Source organism: Sus scrofa, chromosome 3, assembly GCF_054392235.1.
Source record: "Sus scrofa isolate SSC_HxYL_T2T_F1_AM1 chromosome 3, Sscrofa_HxYL_maternal_Yorkshire_Landrace_v2.0, whole genome shotgun sequence".
Taxonomy (NCBI): domain Eukaryota; kingdom Metazoa; phylum Chordata; class Mammalia; order Artiodactyla; family Suidae; genus Sus; species Sus scrofa.
This window is the reverse complement of record NC_139385.1, coordinates 71,230,558-71,247,011: the sequence shown is the minus strand read 5'-3', so window position 1 is coordinate 71,247,011 and position 16,454 is coordinate 71,230,558. Positions and strand designations below refer to the sequence as shown.

The window sequence follows — 16,454 nt, the reverse complement described above, 5'->3', positions numbered from 1 at the left end:
CTTTCTTAGCTGGACATCACAAAGGAAAATATATATGGGAAACATCCTAAATTTGAAAGACCTATGCTAAGGGAAAAATTGCAATATACAGGATAGTAAATAAAAAATAAAAAATATCTGATGTATTTTTACTGGCAAGACAATAAAAAGAATACCCCAGTGGAAAATCAGGCAAAAAACCCAAATAGGCATTTAAAAAGTTTACTTAGGGAACACCTGCTGTGGCGCAGCTGGTTAAGGATCTGGCATTGCCACGGCTTGGTGTAGATTGCAGTTTGGGTTCAACCCCTGGCTCTGAACTTTCTATATGCCATATGCCTGGGGTGCAGAAAAAAAAGAAAAGAAAAGAAAAGAAAAAAAGTTACTTAGGAACTAAAGAAATGCAAATTAGAATAAACAGAGGTCATTTTATACTTCAGCAAAGATTTGAAAGCTTGCTAATATCCAAGGCTGGTGAGAATGAGAGGCACTTGTTTACTATTGGGATAGAAATTGGTAAGGCTGGTTAGAGGGCCAGTGTGATAATATAGACTACATTAAAATTAAAGATCGTACGTGGTTTTTGTGCCCAAAATTTCATGTCTTGGAATTTATTCTAAGGAAACGCTCAGACTAATAAACAAAGATATATAAGTGCCAGGTTTTTATTCTTCACAACATTGTTGATGAAAGTTTAAAAAAGTAGAGAGTTTTGACCAAGAAAAAAAAGCATGCGCCAATTTGCGGTGATAGGTATCTTTATTTATTGATATGGATAGGTTATTTAAACTTTTTAAAAATTTTTTACATTCCCATGTTTGTTTGTATTGGAGTATAGTTGATTTACAGGGCCGTGTTAGTTTCAGATTTACAGCAAAGTGATTCAGTTATACATGTATATTCTTTATATTCTTTTCCATATAGGTTATTACAAGATACTGAATATGATTCCCTGTGCTATGCAGTAGGTCCTTGTTGTTTATTTTATAGGAAAAATTATTTTTAAGGTTTTTTTTTTTTTTTTTTTGCTTTTTAGGGCTGCACCTGTGGCATATGAAAGTTCTCAGGCTAGGGGTTTAATTGAAGCTGCAGCTGCCAGTGTACACCACAGCCACAGCAATGTGGGATCCAAGTCGCCTCTGTGAACTATACCATAGTTCATGGCATCGCCGGTTCCTTAACCCACTGAGCGAGGTCAGGGATCGAATCCACCTCTTCATGGGTACTATTCGGGTTCGTTGCTGCTGAGCCACAACACAGCTACCTCTCTGTTAGCCTTCTTACCGGTGCTGAGTTGCATGGGGACAGATTCTCAGCAGGCCCGTCCCCTGCAGAGCTTTGAGGAGACAAATCACAGCAGGAATCACCCTGGCATTTCAAACAAAAGTTGAGGGTTCAACCTTATAAAAACCCCTTTTCACACAGTAACAAAAAGCAACCGCTCCTCAGCGGAAGAACATTTCAAATGTGAACATGCCCAATCAGTTTCCACCACGCTTGACCATGCCAGGGCGTTCCTGATTTTTTTTTTTAGCTTTTTTTAGGGCCGTGTTCACGGCATATAGAGGTTCCCAGGCTAGGGGGTCTAATCAGAGCTACAGCTGCTGGCCTACACCACAGCCAGAGCAACATCAGATCTGAGCAGCGTCTTTGACCTACACCACAGTGCATGGCAACGCGGCATCCTTAACCCACTGAGCAAGGTCAGGAGTCAAACCTGCAACTTCATGGTTCCTAGTTGGATTCATTTCCGTTGTGCCACGATGGGAACTCCCTTGATTTTTTTTTTTTTAAACTTTTTTTAGTGGCCACATCCACTGCATATGGAAGTTTCGGGGCTGGGGATCAAACCCATGCCTTTTCAGCGACCTGAGCTGCTGCAGTCGGATATTTAACCCACCGCGCCACAGTGGGAACTCCAGGGATGTCTGCTTTTAAAAAGGAGTTTAAGGATTTCACAGGTCTATTTTTTCTGGGATCGATGTTTCCATTTTTTATTCTTCTGAATTTTGAATTGTGGAAAAGTGTTAGCAGAATAACTGTATAGTATCTTGTGCATATGGAGATCAGAGTCGGGCAGGGCCCAGCTCCTCCCTCACTGTCCTCTTGGACCAGGACTTGGGGAGGGGCTGGAAGCCCACGACAACTTCTGTGATGAAGAGGTCCCCTCGGCCCAGCTCTGGGGGCGCTGTGGGAGCTGGGCTGGCTCGGGTTGGAGGTGAAGGTGGCCCAGGGCCCCTTCTGCAGACCTCCTCCAAAAGATGCAGCCTTGGCCATGCCTCACACTCAGAGAGGAGGGAAGTGGCTCTGGTTTTGGGCTGTGGTTAGAGTTAGGATGGACTGGCCGACCCAGCACTGAGAGCACAGGCCTCAGGGCCTATCGAGGAAAAGGTGGTAGGGGAGGCAGGTGTGGGAGCGAAGTCTTCTGGGTGTGGCTGTGGGCAGGGGCTGGAGCTAGAGGAGGGGCCTAGTCAGGAGGAGTGGCAGAGTCCCCAAGACCACCTCACCGGGCTCCCCCTTCATCACCAGGGCCAGTGAGGGCCAGTGAGGGGCCGTGTGTCTTACTTGGCTGGGGACCCATGGCCAGTTGATAGCAGAGTCAGGACCAGAGCCCGGGGCTCCTATGCCATCCACTGCTTTTCCTGTTTCACCAGGGATGGAAGGCCCAGCTCCCTGACCCCCCAGGCCCCACCAGCTGGCGTCAGTGGGGAGGGATGATGTCCAGCTGGCCCTTGCAGGGAAGGTCCGAGCTGCAGCAGACACTTCCTCCCCCTGGCCTCCCATGGGGGCTTGTGATTCTAGAGGTTTCAGGAGCAGGCTGGGCTCCCCCACTCACCCTCCCCACCCCTACAGCCCCAGATGGAAGAGGCGGGCCCTGGGGTGTGAGCCCAGGAGGGCCGGGGCGTACCATTTTGTTCACAACTCTAGCCCTGGCCCCTAGAATGTGGTCTGGCTACAGGCACTCACTGCATTTTTAAAACAAGAATGAAGAAATAAATACATGGCCTTTTTGTTGGGGTCCCGCTCAGGGCAGAACTGTGAGGTCGACCAAGCTTGTTCTCAGAGGCACTTCCTTGCCCCGAGGCGCACGGAGGCTGCATCTGAACCACCCTGTCCCAAGGTTCGAAGATGGGGAGAGAGAGGGACGTGTCTCAGGAGGGAGGCAGCAGGTGATGGAGGAATTCCTGGCATCTGAGGGATTGTCATCCTTGGGCAGCAAAGTCTGATTTCCTCAGGCAAGGTTAGGTTGGTCTGAATACATCAAATGTAGAAGCTCAGCAAGTCCCAAGGAGGGCTGTGAAAGGGAAGCCTCAGCCAGGTGGCAGCTCCCCTGAGGCCTGGGTCAGGGCAGGGGATTCTGGGCAAGTGGGGTGGATGGGTCCGAGAGAGTCGCTCTGGTGATGGTGCTGCTGGGGTCCTCAGGAGCCGGGGGTCTGGCCTGTGAGGAGGAGAATGGAGCAGCCAGCAGCAGTGGCCGCCTCTTTCTGCTTGGGGCCTGGGGGACTCCTCCCCCTCCAGCCAATGGGAACAGGGACCCCACCCCATTAGGGGCCTGGACTCACCTGGCATGGCTTTGAGTGGTCATCAGACGTGGGGGCTGTGGACACACTGGAGAGGACTGAATGGGGTCATACACGTCCCCAGGGCCTGCCACGGGAACAGTGTTAGAGCCTGGGGCCTCGCATCCCCCAGACCCAGCTCCGAGGGGGTCAGAGAGGCTCCTCTCGGAAGGGGCAGCTCTCACCCCACCTGCTACTTGGTAGCTCTTGTAGATCCCTTGGTGCCTCCCCCAAGCCACAGGCTTCTGGGTTTAGAGCTGGAGGAAGTGGGAGGCTTGCCCCGGGACACCCCCTGTGTACCCCTCACCAGCTGCATGGCTCAGTGAACACCCCATCCCATAATGTGCAGCAACCCCCACTCCTTAGATTGCCCCTCCACCCTCCTTTTCCGTTCTTTCCTGGTTTTTTCCTTTTTGTCTTTTTAGGGCCACACCCTCAAAAAAGGTGCCAGGCAGGACAGAGGAGGGGGAGAAAATTCTGAGAGTGGTGTGGGGTGGTGGGAAGGAGTTTGGAGCAAAGTTCACAGAAAAGGGAGGCCAGGAGGACAAAAAGTATTTCAACAAGAGCAGAAACACACACCCGTATCATTTCCTTTTCTATTCTGTTCCTCTTGCCAAAATCCAGCCCTGGACATACCAGCTACCACCACCACTCATCTGATGGCAGGGATTTCGTCAGCAATCTGGTGGGTTTCATCTCTGCCCCCTCCCTTTTTATTTTATTTAAAAATTTTTTTTGTTCTTTTTTTAGGCCCGCACCTACAGCACATGGAGGTTCCCAGGCTAGGGGTGGAATCAGAGCTGCAGCCACTGGCCTACGCCACAGTCACAGCAACACTGGATCTGAGCTGTATTTGTGACATACACTACAGCTCATGTCAATGCTGGATCCTTAATGCACTGAGCAAGGCCAGGGATCGAACCTGCATCCTCATGGATACTAGTTGGGTTCATTACTGCGGAACCACATCGGGAACTCCTCTGCTCCCTTCTTAACTGTTCTGAGACTGCCTTTTCTATATTAAACATGGGAGGGCACTTCCCAGTCCCGGGCTTGTGCTCTTGGGGCTGCCTTGTGCCTGGGGATGGGGTGGGGTGGGGTGGGCAGGGCCTCTGAGGACTATGGGTGGGGGCCATGGGAGCTGGTCCTGAGACCAGCTGGGAGGAGTGGGCATACCTGGCAAGCGGTGTGGGCATCCCAGCCCCTGGACACGAAGGACTGCAGCTGGAGTGAATGCTGCTCCACGAACTGCTCACACTGAGGAGGGGACAGACACCGGGTGGGGTGGACCCAGGCCAGGGCTGGGCTCTCCTGCTTTGCTGGCTGGGCCTCCCCACTTGTCTGGGTCACTCCAGGGCTCCTCCGTCTTCCCCAACCCCTGCCTGGGTGTAGGTCCAGCCCTCAGCCCCACTGAACTGCTTTGGCTGTAAGACCCTGAATGAGCCAGTATGGGTGGAAATAGGGGTTTCTACTGACAAAGCCAGGGATATTGGAAGAGCAGGCATAGGGGCAGAATCTTAGTCCCTTTCTCCCACCTTCTTCCCTCCCCCCCCCCACTTTATTGGTTTTAGGGCCGCATGCTTGGCATGTGGAAATTCCCAGGCTAGGGATAGAATTGGAGCTGCAGCTGCCGGCCTACACCACAGCCACAGCAACAGCAATGCCGGATCAGAGCCGAGCTGTGTCTCTGACCTACATCATAGCTAAGGGCAACTCTGCATCCTTAACCCTCTGAGCAAGCTCAGGGATCAAACACGCATCCCCATGGATACTAGTTGGGTTTGTTACTGCTGAGCCACAATGGGAACTTCCTTCCACCCCCCTTAAATTCAGTTCTTTTTTAGTAACCCCATAGCATATCGAATTCCAGGGTCAGAGATCACATCCAAATCGCAGTTTCGACCTTTGCCGCAGCTGTGGCAATGCTGGATCCTTAACCCACTGTGCCGGGCTGGGGATTCAGAGACACCACTGATACCACTGAGTCACAGTGGGAGCTCTTTTCAGTTCTTTTTTTTAGGGCCGCACCTGGGGCATATGGAGGTTCCCAAGCTAGGGGTGGAATTGGAGCTACAGCTGCTGGCCTACACCACAGCCACAGCAACGCTGGATCCAAGCTGAACCTGTGACCTATATCACAGCTCATGGCAATGTTGGATCCTTAATCTACTGAGTGAGGCCAGGGATCAAACACACATCCTCATGGATACTAGTCAGATTCATTTCTGCTGCGACGATGGGAACTCCATTTTTTTTTTTTTTATTTTTTATTATTTATTTTTTGGGTGCACCCGTGGCGTGGGGAAGTTCCCTGGCCAGGGATAGAACCCAAGCCACAGCAGCGACCTGAGCCAGAACAGTGACAACACTGCATCCTTAACCTGCTGCAACACCAAGGAATTCCTTCATCTCAGTTCTAGAGGGCATCCTAAGGCTCCTGGTCTTGGAGACCTGATGGGGGGAGCAAGGGAGCATTCTGCTGGAAGGGGCCTCCTGGGAAGCCTCGTCACCCCATGAGTACAGAGACTCCAGGACGTGAGGCCCAGCCCTCTCCTCCTGCCCATGGGTTGGTCCCCACTGAGTCACACTAGGAGGAGGGTTGGGGCTGGGAGAGGACTGGGACCCTGGAGAGAAGCCAGGCCATCCCCTGCTCCAGCTGGCCCTGGCATTGCTCATGTCCTGGTAGATAACTGGGCCTCACGCCTGGCTCTGCTTGCCCTCCAGATCCCATGCCCTTTGTCCAGAAGCTCCTGATCTTAGCAGGTTAGAGTCCCACCATTGCTCAGCCCACATTCCACCTGCCTGTCTGAGCCCCTAAAGGGCGGAGGTCTGGCCCACTCTGAGTGTCTCTGGCTGGGAAGCAGAAGATAAATGGGTCCCAGGCTGAGCAATGGTAATGTGTTCCCTGTGGACAGGTAACTGCAAGATAAAAGCTGCCTCCTGATTGGATAAAATGGAGACAACCTATTTCTTGTTCTTGAGGTTAAGGAGACTTCCAGAACGACACCCTCCCAGAAAGTTTCTTCAGGGGTCAGAGAAGGGAGGGGGGTAGCAAACCATAGTACATCCTGTCACCTTCCCAGAGACCCTTGTGCTAGAAACCATCCTGGCTGAAGGATGCACATGCACACAGGGGAGGGCCCTGATCAGGCCAAAGCCAGACGAAGCAAGATGATTGGCCAGAGGAAGCCCAGAAGGACCATCCTCACACAAGCAATTTAAGGGACCTCCAAAGTAGATGTTGCTCGCTTCTTCTCTTGCTCTTTCTCTCTCCCTCCCCAACCCTGCCTCCAGGCCTGCCTGTGCCTGTGCTTTCTCTGCACCTACCTTCTCTCTCTCTCTCTCTTTCTTTTTTGCTTTTCAGGGCCGCACCTGCAGCATATGGAGGTTCCCGGGCTAGGGGTCGAATCAGAGTTATAGCTACCAGCCTGCACCACAGCCACAGCAATGCAAAAGCTGAGCTGCATCTGAGACTGATATCACAGCTCACGGCAACGCTGGATCCCAAACCCACTGAGCGAGGCCAGGGATTGAACATTTATCCTCATGGATTCTAGTCGGATCTGTTTCTGCTGCACCACAAGGGGAACTCCTCTCTTCTCTTTTAATAAAACTTGCCTGTGGTTTCTCCACACCTGTCTTCTTTCTCTTCTCTCTTTAAATAAACACTTTCTTGCCTCACTACCCTGAATTCTCTCTCCAAAAGGACAAAGTTCTGGGGACCTACATCAAGTGCTTAGGGTTCAGTGTTCTCACCCAACAACCAGAGCTGGGGAGTCTTTCCTGGGCTCAACTCTCTTCTGTGGGCAGCCTCTGGGTCCTAACCCTCCCGCCCCCGCCTCCTGCCCGCCCCTCACCTTTTGCTTGTCCAGCCAGGAGCCCAGGCAGGCCTGGCGCATTGCCTGTGGCACGGCCTGCTCACTGCTGTTCTCTGCCTGAGTGGTCACAAACATGCAGAGCTGGCACTCAGAGTCTTGCGGTAGCCATTCTCCTGGCAGGGACCCCAGACCAGTGAGGGCTGGAGAGAAAAAAAGGTCAAGGCCCCCCAGCAGGATATTCAGTTCCTGTCCTTGCTGGAGCAGGGCACAGGGACCGGAGAGTGAGAGGGCGGTGCAGGGCAGGGGTGGAGGTGGGAGGGGGTGATGGGCAGGGGTTGGAGCAGCAGGCTCACCTGAGCCCACGCTGTCCTCACTGGAGCATCGGAGGACGAGGCCACAGACCAGCTGGGGCAGTGTGCGGTCCAGCAGCATGTTCAGCAGGATGACAATGTAGCGCTCAGCCAGGCACTGGCAGATGCCGCCCACCACCAGGGGTACCACGTGGCACACCTGGGCCACAGCCTTGCCCAGCACACCCTGGGGCAGGGGGCCAAGAGAGGGCAGGGTGGGACCTTCCCTGAAAGATCTACTCTGTGCCCAGCACCAGCTGGGTACTTCGTTAGACCTTCCTTGGTTCCCTTGGGGATTTATTGTGCTGTTTACAGATGAGGACACGAAGCATCAGCCAGTCCAGGGGACTTGCTCAGAGTCACGGAGCTGGTGCAGGAACCAGGCCACTGACTCACGTCTGATCTCAAAGACTCTGGAGTTGCTGAAAATCCAGCGTTTCCCACGAGAGCCGGGCCTGAGTCTCCTCCCTCCCCACCTGCGCTTCACCGCAGGTGGAGGAGCTCTTGTCTGTGGCTCCTGGGGCCAACCAGTCCCCAAGTCTCCGGTTTCAAGAGACCCTGGGGGAAGCCAGGAGTCTCCCCACCCCCTATCTCCCCTGCGCCCCCCACTCCGCATTCTGAACACAACCTCTGGCTTTCTCATCTTCTACCCTCTGCTCTAGACAATCTCAATAATCATCACAATCTAATGCATCTGAAATGTCTAGCTTTGGCCCAGGCTCCTCAAAGTTCCAGACCCATGTACCCTTACTGCCTCCTCTAGTTCCCTTGGATGGAAACGTCTGCAAACTCCAGATGTCTAAAACCAAATACGGTTTCCTTCCTCCGTATGGTGGTGCACATTGCCGCCCTGCACAACTCAGAAAGCAGTATCCTCTTTCACGCCTCCTCCTTCCTAAACTCCACATGTCTCAGCACATCGGTCGGCATGTCCTTCAATTTTACCATCTAAAATTTAAATATCTTGAATCTGTCCATTTCTTTTTACTGCCACCACCTAGTCATCATTTCTCCTAATTTATCTCCCTGAATGCAGTGTCTCTACCTGGAGTTAGAGATATCTTTTCAAAGTTTAAGTGTATTTCTTTTCTTTCTTTCTTTCTTTCTTTCTTTTTTTTTTTTTGCTTTTTTTAGGGCCACACTGCAGCATATGGAGGTTCCCAGGCTGGAGGTCCAATCGAAGCTACAGCTGCCGGCCTACACCAGAGCCACAGCAACACCAGATCTAAGCCATGTCTACAACCTACACCACAGCTCATGGCAATGCTGGATCCTTAACCCACTGCGAGGGGCCAGGGATCGAACCTACATCCTCATGGATACTAGTTGGAATCGTTTCCACTGTGCCACAATGGGAACTCCACGACTTAGAAGAATCTTTTCTGCACTTTGATACCTGGTGTAATGCCTGCCACACGGTAGGGGCTTCCCAGTGATTGAATAAGCTCTAGGCCTGGCAGCAACCAGGCCACCTAGCCTAAGTGCCGGGTCCCTTGCAGGGGGGTAGGGGAGCAGAGGAGAAGTGGCCCCCCTCCTAATTCCTGGCAGCTAGCTGGCCCCTGACTGGGCTGTGAGGAGGGGTGGGGGCGGTGGTGCCCTGGAGGTGTGACCTGGAATCGGGCACTTGCTGTCCCCAGCCATCTGCCTCTACATGGATTAAATCATGAGCAACTGCAGCTGCTGACCTGCAGCTCCCCCTGAGCTGAGCTCAGGATAGAAATCAGGCATGAAGCACTCTGTGCTCTGGGAAAACTGGGAGAAAAAGTCTCTGGATAGATATTTTTTAGGAGAAGATTTTAGGTGCCGAATGCTTGCATTTCCTCATATCTAGAAAAACAATAAAATCCTTCATGGTGATGTCAGCTCCTTGTGACTAGTAGGAACCTTCAAGAGACTAGCAACACACTTTTATAAAATGTGTGCATGGCGGCATGCACCTCCCCCATCGCCTTTATCATATACGCTGATGTTACTTCCCTGTCTCTTTGGGGGTATTTCACAGCTATCTGAAATACCACCCAACCAGGGCTGTAGTTAAGTGGACAAAACAGAGAATGTCACAGCCATCTGCAAATGCAGCCCCCGCCAAGAGAGCTAGGAAGACATAGGAGTCCAGCCCCATGGCAGAGATGCGTATCAAAGGAATGACTTCATTGAGTCCAGACCTCCTTTGTTCCTGCTACCTGCCCTTTGTTACAAAAAATTCCTATATATCCTAGATCCCCCCTCATCTCCTTGGAGTGGTTTCTCATGACTCCTGAGATGCTGTCTCCTGAGCTTAAGTCCTAATTTTGCCCTAAATAAAACTTAGCTTTCAACTTTCAGGTTGTGTGTTGTTTTCCCAAGTCGACAGAGGGGAGGGGCACCTGATGAGGCCCTAGACCCCTCACCTTGGGAACCACAGCTTGGATCCGCTTGATCAGAGTCCTGCAGAGCCAGCAGAAGGGAAGAGGAATGGGGAACTTCTGCTTGGAGAGATCCTGGGGGAGAGAATCACGCTGGAGGGAGGCTGGACCAGGGAAGACTCCTCTGGGCTCTGCCTCACCTGCCTCCATCTCCTGCCTCCTGCTCCAGCCTCAGAGGCTGCCTGGAGCTGCTGGTCCCTTCCCAACCCTGCCTCTCCCAGGGACAAGGGCCTGGGCTGTGGCCCTAGCTCTCCAGCTCCCCCCCAACCCCTGCCCAACCTCTCCGGTGTGTGTGGGGCCTTTCTCACCTGTGTCTGAGGCCCAGGCCTCGCCTGGAGGCCTGCGGGCAGCAGGGGGAGGGCCAGCTTGTCCAGCAGAGAGCCTGTCAGCTCTGGCCCCTGGCCTGGCTCTGGATGCTCAGGTTTGCACAGGCCCAAGTGCTTGCAGATGGCCTTCAGGTTCTAGGGCACAAGGCGGGGCCAGGGGGTGGTCAGGGTGGGGGAGGGACCCCCACTCCTGCTCAGTCTGGCTCAACGATTCAGGGCCTAGGCCACTATCTTTGGTCTGGAGTAGGGGACAGACTGTTTGGGGGCCGTAAGCTGGTGGGAGTGACCAAAGGCAGAGATGGGGCCAGGTGAGGACTTTGGGGCAGGGGTCTGGGACCGTGTGTGAGCACAGATGTTTGTGGGGATGAGTCTAAGTGTGTGAGAGTGTGTTTGTACTTGTGAGTGTGTAGACAGTGTGGGCTTTACGTGAGACTGAGTGTAGCATGAGTGTGCGACCCAGTGTAGGTTTGCGTGAGGGGTGTGAAAATGTGTGTGTTTTGTAAGTGTGCAGGCCCACTATGCACAGCTGATGGGTAGGGCTGTGATCTGGACACCTGGCTGAGGGTCACCGAGTTTCCTGGACCAGTTGTGAGCAGGGTGTGTGTGTGCATGTGTGCCTATGTTTACATGCATGTGGGGTGGGCTGGGGTGCCCAGTGTGAGTGTAACTCTGAGTGAGGACGGCTGGGGGCTGTGCAGGAGGCAAAGAGGCAGCCAGGGGGGCAGACCTCACCATTTGGCTCTGGAAGTGATCAACGACCAGCGGAAAGTAAGTCTCCAGCAGGTGGTGACACTGGGGCACCAGCAGCTTCACGGGGAGGACGTCACACTCTTTCTCCAGGAACTTCCGCATCGTGTCCTGGGAGATAGGCAGGAGGGGCAACCGTCAGCCTGGCTCTGCCTGAGCCCCTGGATGCGGGGCCACTGCCCAGCCAACTGCCCACCTTTGCCCTCAGCCTTGAGTTGGGAGGGTGCAAAGGAGCCACGTGGCTGGGCATAGGCAAGGCTGCTCCCTTCAAGAAACACTGTCTCTGATTATGCTGCCGAGCTGACTTCCTGACCCTTACCTAGCCAGGAGGCTCCTGGAGTCCCCAGCAAACCCAGGCATCCCCCCGGCCCGGAGAAGGCTCCTTTAAGGGGCTAACCTCTTCTCCCAATTTTTTTTTTTCCTTTTTAGGGTTGCCCCTGTGGCATACGGAGGTTCTCAGGCTAGGAGTCCAATCGGCGCTGCACCTGCTGACCTAGACCACAGCCACAGCAACGCCAGATCCTTAGCCCACTAAGCAAGCATTGGACCCACGTCCTCATGAACACTAGTCAGGTTTGTACCCCAATGAGCCACAACAGGAACTCCCATCTTCTCCATCTCTTAACCCCCAAACTTCATGCAGGGTCTGGGCCTCATCACCTGGAAAATGGCCTCCTTGGCCATCTTGGTGAGGATGCTGGCGATGTCCTCACATTCCTGGCACAGGTCATCCTGGGGAGGGACCCCAAGGTGAGGCAGGTGAGTCAGGGACACTCTCAGCCAGGCAGAGGCTGACAGGGCATTCCAAGACACAGGCAATGGCCCGTGATCCCATCCCACCCCGCCCCACCCCACCCCTCACATTCTGTCCTGTTCCACCTCCCCCAGTCCAGCCCACCTGCAATCCCTCAGGCCCAGCCAGAGCCCACCCAGGACCCTCTACTCCAGACCTTTGTCCCGGTTCATTCTTGGGTGGTACTCACGGTTGGGGCGTGGCCCCAGACTTGGTGTAGGCAGTGCCCAAGGGCTTGGCACTGCAATGCTTGCTCCAGGCTTTGGCACCAGAACTCAGGGCCCTGGTCACAGACCGGGGATGACGTGGTCCCGATGGCTGTTGGTTGGGGCCAGAGCAACCTTGGGATTCAAGCCGCACCTGACACCCTGAACTCACCCCACCTCTACGACCAATTTTTCTGTGGCTCATGGCTATTAAAACATGCTGGGAGGAGTTCCTGTTGTGGCTCAGTGGAAACGAATATGATTAGCATCCATGAGGACGCAGGTTCAATCCCTGGCCTCGCTCAGTGGGTGAAGGATCCAGCATTGCTGTGAGCTGTGGTGGAAGTCACAGACATGGCTCAGATCTGGCATTGCTGTGGCTGTGGCTTAGGCCAGTGGCTACAACTCTGATTCAACCCCTAGCCTGGGAACCTCCATATGCTGCAGGTGCAGCCTTAATAAAAGACAAAAAAAACAGAAGCAAAAAAGAAAAAACCAAAACCAAAAAAAAAAAAAAACACCATGCTCGAGTTAGACAGCTCTGGGTTCTACCCCATCTCGTGCCCCACCAGCTATGTGACCTTGGACAAGCCCTGGAGTCTCTCTGAATCAAAGCTCCTTCAAATTTAAAATGAGAAGATGGGGAGCTCCTGCTGTAATGCAGTTGGTTAAGAACTGGACATAGTGTCTGTGAGGATGCAGGTGCGATTCCTGGCCTTGCCCAGTGGGTTAAGGATCCCGTGTTGCTGTGAGCTGTAGCTGTCGGTCAAAGATGAGGCTTGGATCTGGTATTGCTGTGGCTGTGGCGTAGGCCCCAGCTACAGTTCCAATTGGACCCTTAGCCTGGGAACCTCCATATGCCACAGGTGTGGCCGTTAAAAAATAGAAGAATCTGACTGCAGTGACTCATGTCACTCACTGTGGAGGTGCAGGTTTGATCCCCAGCCTGGCACAGTGAGTTAAAGATCTGGTGTCGTTGCAGCTGCAGCGTAGGTCCAAGCTGAGGCTCAGATTCAATCCCTGGCTGGGGAACTACCACATGTCAAGGGAGCAGCCATAAAAGGACAATGTACATACAAAGGATAATGCGATGCTCTCTCCATACCTGGCCCCAGGTGGGAGGGGAGCGAGGAGAGAGGCTGGGGCAACTCACCAGTGCCTGGACCACACAGAGTGGGCAGCAGCAGCAGCCACGGCAGCAGATGTGACTTGGCCATGACTCCTCCGCAGCCTGGACACCCTGCTTGGGCTGGGGACCTTATAGCTGGGGGCTGGGTTTGTGGGGGCAGGGCTCTGTGGGTGCAGCAGTGACTTCAGTGTTTGCCTTTGTCCTGGAGGGCCCTCCAGGTGCTTTGATCCCTGCCTCTTCCCAGGAGTGACACTCCTGGGTGCCACCCCCACTCCTCCTACCGCCCACGGTCTCTGGAAGGATGTCCTTTCCTGCTCCCTTTGCCCCCTACTCCCACCCTACTCCTGTGGGCCTTGGCTCCTGGCTCCCAGCAGCCAGGTGCCTCTTAAGCCTTCACATCTGGAGTCCCATGATTCTCTGGGTCGTGGAGGTGTAACCGAGGCAGGACCAGGGCAGCTAGAGCGGTCCCCCTCCCTTCTCTACCCCAGGCCTCTCAGCCCTCCTCTGCTCCTGAGCAATGCTCTTAAGAACTTCCTGCCCGGCTCTTGACCCAGGTTAAGCACGGCATGGGCAGGCCTGGGACCCTCCAAGGCCACCTACCACCTGCCCCCTCCCAACTCTTTCCTCCAGAAAACTTGTATGAGAACACGGCTGCATTAGTCAGAAGAGGGTTTACAGGAAACAAAGATAAAAGTATGAGACAAGAGGCATGGCTGGTGCTTCAGGAGAAAGAAACTGTCCTCTGCAGCTGCCAGGTCAGCCCCAGTGGGCAGCACAGCCGTAATGACCAGCTCACTACTGATGAGGGGTGGACGCTGCTATCGAAAGGGCAGGGAATTGGACGTTGGCTCATGACCTTGGTGGCCAGTTTCGCTGAGTCTGGGGGCGCCCTCTCTGGCGGAGGCTCACTCAGGGCAGGACTCAGGCTGGCCGAGTGAGTCCCTCCAGGTCACACAGGGATTCAGGTAGTTTCTGTTGGCCTTGAGCCCTTACTGGTATGACAAAGAGTTGCCATTGTGGGAGTTGACCAAGGGGGTGTGTAAATGTGTGACAAAGATGGGGACCCCGTGACTTGTGTTCTACCCAGGAAGTGGAACAGGAAGAGCTTGTAGATTACTAAGTGTTAAAGGAGCCGAGCTGGATGCAGTCAGGTTTGGGCACACTCAGGACTGATGGGGTGGCCTTAGCGCTGCTGGGTGGTGAGGGGTACAAGGGTGGGGGTGGGGTTGGTTCTAGAATGGCTGCCTCCAGGGGTATTGGTCAGGGTGCCTAATGGCTATAGCGTGGGCTTCCCATGGCCCCTGCTTCCTTCTCACTCAGGGCACAGTGCAGAGCCAGCTGGCTCAGGAGGGCAGGCTGTGATCCACACAGTCACTCAGGAGCCCAGCCCCGATGCTTGCTCCGAAGCTCCCAGGGCTCAGGGTCCTCCCCTGGCTAGGAATGGGGTGTTGGGAGTCAGGCCTGGGAGTGGGCTTCATTTCTGTTTCTAGTACATGGGCAAGAACTCAGTCGCCCTGTCGCACTTAACCAAGGGGAAGCCATGTGCCCAGGGGAAAAGGGACATGGAGTGGTCTCAAATCCACCATACTGAATACCAAACTATGCATTTTGTGGTGTTTTCTAGATAGTAGATCCATGGCTCCCATCAAATCCTCAAAGAGGGGTGGGTGTCTCTATACTGTTGAAAGCTGCCATCCAAGAAGATAAAATAAAGAAAATACTGAAGTTCCTCCTGTGGCTCTGTGGGTTAAGAACCCAATGTAGTATCTGTGAGGAGGCAGGTTCAATCCCTAGCCTTGCTCACCGGGTTAAGGATCCAGCATTGCTGCAAGCTGCTGGGTAGGTCAAAGATGCTGCTTGGATCCAGTATTGCTGTGGCTGGGGTATAGGCTGGTGGCTGCAGTTCTGATTTGAACCCTAGACTGGAAATTTCCACATGCTGCAGGTGTGGCTGTAAAAAGAAAAAAATAAAATAAAATAAAATAAAGAAAATGCAAAAAGCCAGCCATTGGCCAAGCTGTCCTGGCCTTGGGCAAGGGTGAGAAAGTCCTGCCTCTTGGTCCCCCAGATGGGTCCCTGTTTCCCCTTGATCTGAGGTCGCCTGTACCACATTCTCTGATTAAAATTTGGCTTTTCTTGGGGAGTGGCCTGCACATATCTGATGCTCTGGCAGCTTCCTCCTGACTCACTTATTTCTCACTGTAAATGAATGAGGACTCATCCTAAAGAAATAAAAGAAACATTCCATTAACTGCCCCAAGGTCTAAGAGTATATTAACTTGAGTTTGCAGCTAAGAGGTGGCTCTCCTCCTGGCGTGTGGACAATTTGACATTTCTGAGGGGCAGTTCCTTGTATTCAAACTATGGAATTCATGTTTCCTGTCCAGCACCATGCCCACAGCCCACTGCAGTCTGCACCACACAAGTCTGCCCTGACCTATTCCCTGCAACCCTGTTTAGAAAGTGCTGTCAGGAACTCCTGGAAAGGGAAGCCCACTCGACCACTTCCATCCATTCCGTGGCTGGAGCCTTTTGGGCCAAGTATAGACATCTGACCCAAAGAAAATCAATCCATCAGCTTGGTTGAGCCAATTGGATTTTGAGCTGGGAATTGAGAACTGAGCCAGCTGGTAGTGGGATAGAAAAGAAGCAAACGTGTGAAGAGACAAAATTGAATTAATGGTACATTAACAGAGGGTCCTTGTTGGCTCACTGTAAAGTGGCCTGGAGTAAATCAAAACCATACTTTACACTCCCTAGGATGGCTATGGTTAAAAAACAGAAAATACAGCTGGCTTCCGTACCTGCAGGTTCACATCCACGCATCCAAACAATTGCAGATCCCATGTGACAGCTATGGGACTTGAGTGTCCTCAGTTTGGACATTTGTGACAGGTCCTAGGACCAATCTCCCATAGACACCGAAGGTCAGCTGTAACCAGCTGATGAGGATGTGGAGAGACTGGAATTTTTTTTTTTTTGGTCTTTTTTGCCATTTCTTGGGCTGCTCCTGTGGCATATGGAGGTTCCCAGGCTAGGGGTCTAGTCAGAGCTGTAGATGCCGGCCTATGCCACAGCCATAGCAACATCAGATCCAAGCCGCATCTGCGACCTACACCACAGCTCACGGCAACGCTGGAT

General features: G+C 53.2%; 1 protein-coding gene across 6 annotated transcripts; it reads right to left on the bottom strand.

Moving 5' to 3' along the window:
* Positions 1–719: 719 nt before the first annotated feature.
* Positions 720–13,421, bottom strand: SFTPB (surfactant protein B). 6 transcript variants are annotated; one of them, XM_005662410.4, is made up of 11 exons: positions 13,338–13,421; positions 12,169–12,296; positions 11,846–11,917; positions 11,171–11,296; positions 10,421–10,573; positions 10,098–10,187; positions 7,711–7,894; positions 7,397–7,557; positions 4,716–4,796; positions 3,543–3,627; positions 720–3,418 (listed from the first exon to the last, which is right to left on the bottom strand). In XM_005662410.4, exons 1-10 carry the CDS (start codon positions 13,399–13,401, stop codon positions 3,565–3,567), a joined length of 1,122 nt encoding a protein of 373 aa, XP_005662467.1. In that variant the 5' UTR covers positions 13,402–13,421; the 3' UTR covers positions 720–3,418; positions 3,543–3,564.
* Between the last annotated feature and the right edge of the window lie 3,033 nt (positions 13,422–16,454).

What these genes read in the sequence shown, in the direction of transcription:
- SFTPB (XM_005662410.4), bottom strand. Translation starts at nt 13,401, where the DNA reads ATGGCCAAGTCACATCTGCTGCCGTGGCTGCTGCTGCTGCCCACTCTG. An exon ending in TCCAAGCTGTGGTTCCCAAG is followed by an intron (nt 7,895 to 10,097) that starts GTGAGGGGTCTA and finishes CCCCTGCCCCAG; the next exon opens with GGTGTGCTGGGCAAGGCTGT. An exon ending in CCTGGCTGGACAAGCAAAAG is followed by an intron (nt 4,797 to 7,396) that starts GTGAGGGGCGGG and finishes TCCCCTCCTCAG; the next exon opens with TGTGAGCAGTTCGTGGAGCA.